We start from the raw sequence: 12,031 nt of genomic DNA on the forward strand, positions 1-12,031 counted from the left end.
AATGATTCTCTGTCATCATTGATGTCTCCATCTCCCTCTCCTCTCCCTCTAAAAAAAAAAATCAATAAAATATTTTTTAAAAATTCAGAGAATGCATAAAAAAATCTGGACTTATGGTTTCTCTTCTTCTTCTTCTTTTTTTAAAAAATATATTTTATTGATTTTTTACAGAGAGGAAGGGAGAGAGATAGAGAGTCAGAAACATCGATGAGAGAGAAACATCGATCAGCCGCCTCCTGCACATCCCCCACTGGGGATGTGCCTGCAACCCAGGTACATGCCCTTGACTGGAATCGAACCTGGGACCCCTCAGTCCGCAGGCCGACGCTCTATCCACTGAGCCAAACCGGTTTCGGCCGGTTTCTCTTCTTTAAAAAACAGGAAGCTAGAGGTTTCAGTTGCGTCCATTTTTTCACACCTCCAACAGGGTTAAGATCCAAGAACAACTTACATTGGTAGATCTGTAGGAAGGTTTCCGAGAGTTTGTTCGTCATTAGTGGCTCCGGAAGATCTCGAAAATACTGCTTCAACATGTCGGCCACGTCATAAGCGGACTGCCCCTCGTAGTTGACACAATCGATGGCACTTTCATTCATCTGGCGCAGGGCCTGGATCCGGGATTTAACACCCGATTTTCTGAAGAGCCCAACCTGTTGGAAGGAAATCATTACGTGTCGAGATGAAAGCAACATCTTCACTACAGAACTCGAAAGAGGAGCATGCACCTGAGCTCCCATGGTCACGGGGGACCTGCAGCAGCGGCTCTCACCTGATCCAAACAATGGTTGCGAAGGTAGCGCATGGCCTGCTGAATGCTCTGGGGCAGGGGCTGACCCGAGCGCTGCACGTTGACGGTCAGAGGGACGCCAAACACATTCCGGTCCTTGTAGTCTGGAACCTTGATCCTTTTCATGAACTTGGGCACAGCCCTATTTAAAGAACATTGGTGGGGAGGTGAGATGTTTACTTGTCTGCCTACTCTCGTCCATCTCCGCAGGTAAACCCTGTGGGCCCTAGAGCAGTGCCATGAAGGTTTATTTAAATGTAAATGAAATAAAATTAGAAAATCAGGTCCTCAGTTGTACTAGCCACATTTCAAGCACTCTCTAGCCCTTTGTGGCCAGCAGCGACCCTCCTGGACTGTGCAAATTTAGAACATTTCCGCCATCCCAGACACTTCCACTGGAGGTGCTGTTGGAGGTCTCCCAGGAGGGGGGGGCTGTGAGGCCAGTCACCCTCCTCAGCTGGGGAGTCTCCTTCCACTGTGAACACTGAGAATCGGGTCTATATTATTGTTTTTGATGTTTTTTAGAGAGAGGGAGGGAGAGAGATTTATTGTTCCACTTATTTATGCATTCATTGACTGATTCTTGTATGTGCCCTGACTGGGGATCGAACCTGTAATCTTGGTATACTGGGATGATGCTCTAACCAACGGAGCTACCTGGCCAGGGGTGCACTGACATCCTTAAGAGAACTGATGGGTTTCCTTAGAAAATGGTGGCACAGGAAGAAACAGAAGCAGAAGACACCGTGCAAGACCCTACTTAGGTGCCTCCTGACAGAGTTTGAAAAACAAGTTCCCCTTTGTTGTGAAAATGGACAAGAATAATTTCTAAGTTCTTGATGAGAACCAAAGTGTTTAGGGTAAAAAGGGTCAGTCCAGTTGGTGTGGCTCAGTGGTTGAGCGTCAACCCATGAACCAGGAGGTCACGGTTCGATTCCCACCATTCAGGGCACATGCCCAGGTGGCTCGATCCCCTGTGTGGGGCGTGCGGAAGGTAGCCGATCAATGATTCTCTCTCATCATCCATGTTTCTATCTCTCTCTCTCTCCCTCTTTCTTCGTCTCTGAAATCAATAAAATAAAATGAAAAGAAAGAATAAAAGAAGGATCAGGTAAGGCTGGATGACAGAAACAGCAAATACATGATGCTGGTCAGACACAAGGGCACCAACTCCAGAGCTCAACAAGGGGGCCACGCTAATGACCTGACGTCAAAACCACTCCCCAGCTGCTGAGCTGGAGGACATGACATCTTCAGGTGCCTAAGGAAGATGGACAAGAACAAGGAGGGTTTTGTGGCCTCGTCCCCGCTCCCTGGAGTCCTGAAAGCAGGTCCGCCCCGCAGTACCTGCAACAGCAGGAACCCAATGTCATGCCTTTAAACGACCTCTGTGAATGAGACAAGAAAGGGCCAGGACTAACAGGAAAAGAATTTCGTGTCGAATTTCTCCCTGCTCCGTGGATCCCACAATGCGAGGCTTTTACATTTGGTCTCGACTCACTGGAAAAACTGACCAGAACTCCAAGAAGTATTATGGACTTTCAGATTCTTGAGGGTTTGGTGGGCAGGGGGTGGACAACTCAGAAGCGAGAATGTGAAATATGCAGTTTTAAATAGCCAGCGGGGAAATATGACTCTCCGCCCAGAGGCACAGGGCAGGAGACGCACGGCCTTGACTTCTGGGTGCTTACCAACAGCCACAACACGGCCCTGTTTATAGCCGCAGGGGAGGTAAAGCCGAGACGCAGGGCCAAATTTGTATTTCCATACAGTTAAGTATACGGTATCACGGCTAGAAGCGTGCATAATGCTGGCTTTGTCGGGGGCCCGAGGCCGGGCGGCGGAATGTGCAGGGAACACATTACGATCTCCGCCGAGAATCTGAAGCATGTCGGGGTAAACCGGTCAATACTTATTTCTGTCATTCAGAACAAACAACTCCTGTATTTAGCAAGGCTCCCATAATAACAGCCTTTGAACAGGAGGAGCTTTGATGCCGAAGTTAAACTCACTACGAGTCCTGGGAGGGGGGGCCGGTTACGCTGCTCCGCTGACTCGCGGGCAGCTCCGCCTCGCTCCAGCCCTCCCATTGAGACCGGCTGCCGCTCGCCTTCAGCAAAAACAGTGGTTGTGCAATTGGATAGCAAACACGCAGATTAGCGAGAACACTTACGAATACCCAGCTGACACTGTGGAATGCGCTGGGATGTCAATCTACGGACATGTCTCTGTTTTGCACGGAGAGTAAAAAAAATGAAGATGTAGGTATTAGGTCATATCCATGACCCATCCAGCCCAACTGTTATATACATGAGGGGCAATATTTTCACACCTAATTATGGATAGTTCAGGTGATAAATTTTACCTTCACATATATTTTACTCTGTAATATTTTAGATTTATGAATCACCATGTAAGAGTATTTGTTGGAAAAGACAGAAAATCTTTAGCAGAGGCAGATTTTTGAGTGGCGCTGTGAACAGTCACATCAAAAATGCTTTCTAGAAGCACACAATAGGGTTATAAAGCCAAGCAGTGTACATCAAGCATTTTAAAGTCAGTCTCACAGCAACATCTAAACTGCATTTTTTCCGCTGGGCCTGTGTGGGTCAGTGGTTGAACAGGAAGGAGGTCACGGTTCGATTCCCAGACAGGGCACACGCCCAGGTTGCAGGCTCGATTCCCACTTGGGGGTGGGCAAGAGGCAGCTGATCAATGATTCTCTCTCATCATTGCTGTTTCTATCTTTCTCCTTTCCCCTTCCTCTCTGAAATCAATGAAAATATTTTTAAACTACATTTTTCCTTCCTTCTTTCGAAAATGTGATCAGATACTGTACATACATTTACCTACGATGGGTGACGCCCACCTCTGGGAAGGAGGGGCCTGCACCATTCGATGGAGGAGAGCTGTATTCTCACCCCATCAACTGGCAATCTGTCACCAGGAGAGCTGAAAACTCAACCAACCAACCCTGCTGGCAAGTCCCTAAAGCTTAGTAGCATCATGTGTGGCCGCAACAAGGCAGAGAGTGACTGCATTAGGACGGTTGGCTGACGATATTAAAGGGATATAATCAGTGTCGGGACAGTCTCAGGAGCTGAGCGAAACATCTTCAGTCATGGTTCCCGGAGCAGTTTAAACTCTTACCAGCTGAAGCCATGCTTGTTGGAAGGCGTGTACTTCTCCAGCAGGGCCGTCAGCTTCAGGAGCGAGTACTTCTGCAGCAGGTTCATCTGGGCCACAGACTGGCAGTTAATCTGCAGTGACACCGAGTTTAAGCTCGGCCGGTGAGAGCTCTGGAAACTGTGCCACCTCAGCCGGTGCCTGCGAGAGAAGAGCAGGGAGTCAGGGAGTCCCAGCGCTTTCAGAGGCAGACACCGATCAGCAGCGGGCTGCTCACCGGCTTCGAGTCCGGGCAACTGAGAGGACTCAACTTCGAAAACAGCATAGAACCTACCATCTTAACCCTTTTGAAGTGTACGGCTCAGGGGCGTTCAATACCTTCACATTGTTGCACCACCATCACCACCCTCCATCCGCAGAACCTACACTTCGTCTTCCCCAACTGCAAGTCCACAGCCATTAGACAATATCCATTCTTTTGGGGATGTTGGCATTTCCCGGTCTGCCTCTTTCTTAGGCTACAAATGCCAGGCTTACATCACCCTACTTCCCCTACACCGCAAGTAGAAGCAGGCCCTCTCTGCCTCCCCGTCCCCAGCCAGGAGAGGGGACCAAAGCGCTTACCTGTTGGACCTTGTCAGGGAGGCTCCGACCCCAGAATCCCTCCGCTCTGGGATTTCAGAGGGCTCTTCGGGTTCATTCAGCGAGTTGCCCGTGCTGTCCAGGTCGCTGGGCGTGGCCCGGTCGTGGTCCACGTCCAGGTGTATCTGTTTGGGAGAGGACGGGCACGGAGAGACGGAGTCCAGGGCCGAGTCCGAGTCTCCCTCGTCTGAGAACTTCTCCGACCACTGGTTGACGATCCTCTGCATCCCATTCACGTGGTAGAGGATGTCATCGAGCTCGGGGAAGATGTCCTCGTTCTCCAGGTCCGCCAGGTCCCCCGAGCTGGAGTAGAGGATGGAGCCCGGCACGTTGTCGTAGATGCTCAGGCGGCTGCTCATGGAACTGGAGGAGTTGCGTCTCTTCAGCTCCTTGGGGCTGTCGCTGCTGTTCTCCCTCCTCAGGCTGATGTGGCCGGGGCCGTGGAAGCTGCCCGTCCTCCAGTTCACGGAGCTGCTGTTCCCCGAGGGAGAGAAGTTGCCGTTGGACAGGGCCTTGGGGAAAGTGCCGGGCTTGTGGTCCTCGGGGATGTAGAACACCGTGTCCTCGGGGTACCTCTTGCGGTTCCTGAAGTTCTGTTCCACCACGTTGTTGAACGTGGACTGGCTGAAGGGGTCGAAGCCCTCCAGGTACATGCCCACCCGCTTGTTGCAGGCGCTGAGGCTCCGGGTCCGGGTGACGGGGCTGGGCGTGCTGACGGCGCTGCTGGTCTCGGACTGGCTGCTGCTGCTGCTGGTCTGCGTGGAGTTGGAGACGCTCCTCTTCCGTACCAGGGGGACGTTGATGTGGTTGCCGTTGAGCGCGGAGATCTCCACGCAGTTCAGCTGCTTGAGCTTGGCCTCGTCCATGCCCTCCTGCAGGACGGGCCCGCTGATGATCAGCCCCAGCTTGGAGGGCGCCTTGTGCTTGCCGTGCTGGGAGCCCTTGAGCTTCAGGCTCTCCATGCGCTTCAGCAGGCTGCGCGTCTTGGACTTGGCGGTCTTCTCGTGGCCCTTCATGCCGAAGCTGAAGCTGGACAGCTCCTTGGGGGAGGGCAGGCTGCAGAAAGAGTCGTCGTTATTGCCCGCCAAGTGGCCGGCGGAGGAGCAGATGCTGAGGGCCGAGTTAGTCCGGGGTGTGGCCGCGTCCGCGCTGTGGGGCACATGGGCCGGGAGGCTGCTGGTGCTGCTGAGGCTGCGGACGGAAGCCACCTCCTGGCGCTCGCTCAAGTCCGTCAGCATGCTCTCGTGGCTCGGGGCGCTCTTCAGGTGGGGATCCTCTGGGGAACCCGGGACGGTGTCCTGCTTTGGGGAAAAGACATCAAACTCTTCCAGCCGGGACCACCTCTTGCTGTCTCTCTGGAAAGTCCACTTGCCACTGATGGCACAAGGCTCATCCTCGTCTGAATCCTCACTCTGAAAAGACAGAATGAAGAAGCCGTTGGTGCCTGGACGGGCAAACCGCAGGGAGCAGGACATGTGCTGGGGTCCAGGGGTCCGGGAGGCTGCTTATAACAGACCATCAGGGTTGACACCCCCCCCAGCCCCCCCAGCCCCCGATATCTTTATATTATTATTTTTTAAAAATAGCAACTATGAAAGTAAAGAATGTCAGAGAAAAAAGCCGGACCAAGTGTTTGAAATGAAATAGAGTCATTTCCCCAGTTGGCATGGCTCAGTGGTTGAGCGGCGACCTATGAACCAGGGGGTCATGGTTCGATCCCTGGACAGGGCACGTGTGGGGATTGTGGGCTCGATCCCCAGTGTGGGGCGTGCAGGAGGCAGCCGATCAATGATTCTCTCTCATCACTGATGTTTCTAGTTCTCTCCCTTTCCCTTCCTCTCTGAAATCAGTAAAAATATATTTTAAAAAAGAGAAATAAGTCATTTTATGGAAACTGGGGGCTATCGGCTGTTCTTTCACTGCTCACAGGAACTTTCTGAGGTCTGTGGAAATCCCAGGCATGCGAAATATTTCGAGCTGGAGTCAGCAGCGGGTGGGACTCCCTCTGCTCCGCCTTCAGCGTTGCCGTCTGTTGATCGTGTGTGTTTATATTCCCCTTTGCAAGCAAAAAGGTGGCTTTCAACACTAAGAAGAGTGGCGACTGAAGTCTCCAGCCGCCCTACACGGTCACAGCGCTCCCAACAGACTAACAGAGACACCCGGCAAGGGAAGCCATTGCATTTCCGCTTCAGTCCGAGCCGGTTCCCTCTTAACCTGGTCTTTTCCATTCCCTCCCCCGCCAGGCAGCAGGGCTGGGGCTAATGCCACAAGTGTCCTGTGAAGTTTCAACCTCAGACCCGCTCCGGGCTATTTAACAGGCTTCCCAAATGCCCAGGCCTGGCCATCTGCAACATTCACGAACGCTAAGCAGCATTTTTGCTGATGATGCTGGACTGACGGGGACTCGGGGTTGTGCCGTAACCCCAGCTGCTGCATCAGAGACTTTCGGGAGAAATGTCAAAGGCACGGATGATTCATTCCGATGCCTATCTTCCCACCGGTGTGGGAAAGCCCACGTGACCCACGTTTCACAGACAATGAGTCAAGAGCATTAAGTGCGGACTTGTTGGCTCTTCTCCATGGCTTGCTGGATACTGAAGTTCCAGTCCGTTTGTTTAGAACAGTGGTTCTCAACCTTCTGGCCCTTTAAATACAGTTCCTCATGTTGTGACCCAACCATAAAATTATTTTCGTTGCTACTTCAAAACTGTAATGTTGCTACTGTTATGAATCATCATGTAAATATCTGACATGCAGGATGGTCTTAGGCGACCCCTGTGAAAGGGTCGTTCGACCCCCAAAGGGGTCGCGACCCACAGGTTGAGAACCACTGGTTTAGAAGGTTTCGCTCCCGCAGGAAGGCAACTTGTTGCAGGTCAGGGCCTCCCGGGTAATTAAAATGCACGCTCTGAACAGTCAGAAGTATGCTCTTTGACCAAACTCATTCCTGTTTACTCTAATTTGTGACACTCACTCCCAGTACTACGCCCACTTCTTCTCCTAAGATCTCATAAAAGGGCCTCACATTTCAGACCCAGAAGAAAATACCATGGGACTCAGTTATGCGCCACCATTTGACCAGAATGTGTGGGATTTCCTGCCCTCCCTTCTCCCCCGAGTCCCTTCCTCCCTCCAACACTCTTAACATTCTTCACTATCCCACAACCCAGCCTTCAGGCACACCTCTGCAGCTTCGAAACATACTGTTATATATGGGAGCCAGCTGTAATTTCTATAGGGAGCCATGCGGTCTTCCAGATGCCTTCAGCCCCAGCCCTTTAATATGGAGTAGGCACTGAGTTAATGAGGCAAAATAGGTGACTTTTTCAGATCAAAAACAGTAGGAAAACTCAGAGATACAGAGAAGAGACTTGGCTGCCAGAGGAGGGGGGTTGGGTGAAGGGGGTTAAAAGGTACAAATTTCCAGTTAGAAATAAGTAAGTCCGGAGGATGTAATGTACAGCACAGTGACGCTAGGAAACAATATCGTACCGCAGATTTGAAAGTTGCTAAGAGAGTAGATCTAAAGTTCTCATCACAAGAAAAAAAACAACTGTGTGTGGTGATCAATGTTTAACTAGACTTATTGTGGGGAATCACTTTGTAATACATAAAAATAGCCAATTATTATACTGTGCGCCTGAAATTAATGTAGTGTTATACGTAAATTACATCTCAATTTAAAAATACAGCAGGAAAAACACAATGTACTGGCTGCCTACAGCTAGTGGTCTAGATCACATAATGCTACAGGCTTCGGTACACTCGACTGGTTTATAATATTAAAAATGCCCATGTTTTGGAGAACGAGGAAGTAAGAATTTATACACAAAAACCAATTACAAAACACATAATCGAGTTTCCAGTCCGCCCGCCCCCCACTTCTTCCTGTCCTATTATACAATTTAGATACTCACTCTCTTCCGATGAGGACTGATTTCCAGTTTCATCACCGCACATTTGTTTAAAGTATTCAGACGCCTACAGAGCAAAGAAATAATGTTAGCAGAGACAGGACACCACTGGATAAATTGTTTTTTTCCCCAGTTGACATGTTTAATGAGATTCTTTGAATCATTAATATCTGTAATTTAGAAGAGTATTAGAAAGTTCTTTGAAAAGCTAGTAGCTTCACAATATGTCTATATTTCTTAAGTTTTTTTCATTTAATTTTACTATTATATAGTGAAACGGCACACAGGTGCTTCTTACTCTTCAGGGAACAAACAATTCTCAATGACTCCTCCCCTGAGCCACGAGGCAGCTCCACCCAGTAAATGCCCGTGATGTCTCCTTTCATAGGAACAGTCACAGCAACAAGAAACCAGCAGAGTTGTTGGTAAACGCTATGTAGTATCTCAAGTAAAAATTCACGTACAAAAATAAAACCATCTCCAACCAATCATCGTCTTAGACATCCTGTTTAAAAGCCAGCGAGTTCTTATACCAAAAGGAAATCCAAGCCCTCTTTAATGCCCTATTCTTTCTACAACTTCCTGTTTTAGTATCTATACTAATAAAAGGGTAATATGCTAATTAGACCAGACATCTTCCGGACATCCATCTGGACATCTTTCCGGATAAAGCAACGGTGGCGGGGGCTGAGGCAGAGGTGGTTGGGGCGATCAGGCCAGCAGGCAGAGGAGGTTAGGGGCGATCAGGCAGGGCAGCAGTTAGGGGCATCAGGCAGGCAGGCAGAGTGGTGAGTGGCAATCAGGCAGGCAGGCAGGTGAGCGGTTTGGAGCCAGCGGTCCCAGATTGCAAGAGGGATGTCTGACTGCCAGATTGGGCCTAAACCGGCATTTGGACATCCCCCGAGGGGTCCTGGATTGGAGAGGGTGCAGGCCAGGCTGAGGGACCCCCCCCCCCCCCGTGCATGAATTTTGTGCACCGGGCCTCTAGTAGTATAATGTTTGGTATAGTTACAGCAATGGTGCAAATGATTACTTAAAAAATTCCTATACTAAAGCTTCAAGGATCAGAATCTTACAGAGTCCATTGCTTGTAGACTTAAAATGTTCTTGAGAGTGATGATGATTCTCTCTCAAGTATAAAGTTTGGTAATGACTAAAAGTGATAATCATGGAACTACTCATTTTTTTAAGCACTTGGATCAGATCCTGCTTCCAAACAGAAGTCATACTGTAGCTGAATATTGTTTTTACCCCTGCCAAACAGTAATGTTAAACTTAGGGATGGATATAACTTAACTTCCTTGGGAATGAAATAGTTAAAGAAAAAACCCCCTCACTGGCAAATAATGAAATAGCTGCAGAAAGAAACCCTTTGCACACACAGGAATAAATGATATGCAAAACCCATCAGGCCCCAATTCTTTCTAGCATCTTCCAGGCTGTCATCACTTAGTCTTCCTCGAATAAACCTTCTGCAGCATTTCTGTTTTGCTCCAACTGCAATTCTTCCGTTTTCATAGGATACCAGCATTTAACTCACACAAATTCCAACTGACCATGAGGCCTCTTCCAGGCTTTACGTTTCTAGTCCTGCTCTTGCAGCTTGTCTAACAGTTTTGACACACAGGAGAAGAGATAGTGTTTTTGCCTGCTGATAAGACTGCCTTTGATTTCACAGGTTATGTGGTAGCCTGTTTAGAGAATAAACAAAGATAACCCAGAGCACCTATGTTCAGGGAAATTCTCTCGGTTGACGGGAAGGGAATGAAAATAAGCAGCTAAGAAGTCCTCAGATTTCCAAACGAGTGCACGTAAGGTCCCCCTCTGTGGGGGCATCAGTACTCAGAGGACTTGTACCCACAGTGTTTTAGTTCTCAAATGTTTTCAAGACTTAAAGAGTCTGGACTGGTTACGGTCAGTTGTAGGCCTGGGTTTCATTAATCACACCTGTAACCAAATATCCACTTGACTTCATTTGGGCTTTACTGGTTGAGTGGTGTTTATAACCAGGTTTACTGGGCATGGAGGCCTACGGGGGTGTCAGAGAGGCTGACTTCACAAACTCTAGATTGGAGTCAAACAAAAAAGACCCAGGAGGCCAGTTTTATAAAAGTCAATATTATCTTTTTCTGTTGGTAGTGCAGAACTAACGGCCTCTCGATTTGGAAGCCCAGAAGTTATTCCCTGGGTTTTGGGGGGATTCACTGTCCCCTAGGACCTTCAAAGAATGCCCACTGGTGGGACCTTACCCGCTTAGAGACAACAGTTCCAGGTAGACCAGCTGTGGGCTGTCTGAGTTGGGCACTATGCCTGCACCTCCTATGTACTGTCCTCACCACAACCCTAAGGTATAGATATGATTATTGAGCTTCACTTTATAGATGAGGAAATGGGGGCTTCGGTCACGAATCTTGTCCGAGGCGACAGGACTAGAACATGGTGGCCCTGGCACTTAAAAACAGTATCTTCTTCTTCTTTTTAAAATATATTTTTATTGATTTTAGAGAAAGAGGAAGGGAGAGAGAAGTAGAGCCCGCAACCTGGGCATATGCCCTGACTGAGAACAGAACTGTGACTTCCTGACTCATAGGCCAATGCTCACCTGCTGAGCCACGCCTGACGGGCAAAACCAGTATCTTCTTCACCCCTATTTTGTTGTAGTTAGTCCTCACTCAAGGATATTTTTCCATTGATTTTTTTTTTTTTGAGAGAGTGGAAGAGAGGGAGAGAGACACATCAACTGGTTGCCTTCCACATGTGCCCTGACTAGGGCCTGGGATTGAGCCTGCCACCAAGACACATGCCCTTGACCAGAACTGAATCAGGACCCTTCAGCCCGTGGGCTGAGGTTCTGTCCACTGAGCAAACTGGCTAGGGCTTCATTCCTTTCCAAAATAAATGCTAATTGTGATAATATATGGGAGCAGCTACTATCTTAAGTATGATTCCTCAAATGAGTGGGCGAACAATGGTATTGCACCATCTGTCCAGAAACTGGTCGTTCCCACCCCGGGGCCCTCACAGGGCTCAGCTCCACAGGAATGTGTCAGTCTTATCTGCTGGGCAGTTTGCCCCCTGCTCTGGGGGTGGGGGTGGGGGGGGGGGATGGGAGCTCGGGTGGGCCAGCATAGGTTCCAGAGCTTTGCTCAGGGAGCTTCCAGCACCTGATAAAAGCAGAGCAGGCGGGCTTCTGGGCCTCTTACTCAGAAAGAAAACAGGGACAAGTACAAGAGAAGAGTGAGGAAAGAAGAAGAAACAACTTTCCAAGACCGGATAAAGATCGTTTTCCAATTCTTAAAGATAAGTGCAATTACTAAAGGGAATTAGTGCAATTACTTGAAAAAAATCACTCGCTACCCTCTTAATAAACCAGAAAAGTAGCAAAGTGCAAACCTACTATATGGCAAGCTGCTTTACGTAGCTTAGGCATGTCAAGGGCTGCTTCCCAACTAAGTGCAGACTGAAGATGACGGTATGAATATCTATAATTTTTAAAAATTTGCTGGTAATTAGGGCCAATCTGTGGGGCAATCACCCCCCCCCCCCCCCCCCGCCCGCGCAC

At 49.1% G+C, this 12,031-nt stretch overlaps 1 protein-coding gene across 14 annotated transcripts in view; it reads right to left on the bottom strand.

Moving 5' to 3' along the window:
- The window catches only part of DLC1 (DLC1 Rho GTPase activating protein), a 377,601-nt gene that overhangs the window by 10,084 nt on the left and 355,486 nt on the right, over nt 1–12,031 (bottom strand). For 9 of the 14 annotated variants that reach the window (XM_059685536.1, XM_059685538.1, XM_059685541.1 and 6 more), the window contains 5 exons: nt 8,473–8,536; nt 4,538–5,967; nt 3,938–4,114; nt 770–929; nt 452–650 (listed from right to left, as the gene is read on the bottom strand). In XM_059685536.1, coding sequence (XP_059541519.1) covers nt 452–650; nt 770–929; nt 3,938–4,114; nt 4,538–5,967; nt 8,473–8,536 — 2,030 coding nt within the window. Of the gene's footprint in view, nt 1–451; nt 651–769; nt 930–3,937; nt 4,115–4,537; nt 5,968–8,472; nt 8,537–12,031 lie in introns of those variants that run through there. The other 5 variants (XM_059685546.1, XR_009451415.1, XR_009451413.1 and 2 more) reach the window with 5 other exon arrangements.

The sequence above is a fragment of the Myotis daubentonii genome, chromosome 2 (assembly GCF_963259705.1).
Source record: "Myotis daubentonii chromosome 2, mMyoDau2.1, whole genome shotgun sequence".
NCBI classification, from domain to species: domain Eukaryota; kingdom Metazoa; phylum Chordata; class Mammalia; order Chiroptera; family Vespertilionidae; genus Myotis; species Myotis daubentonii.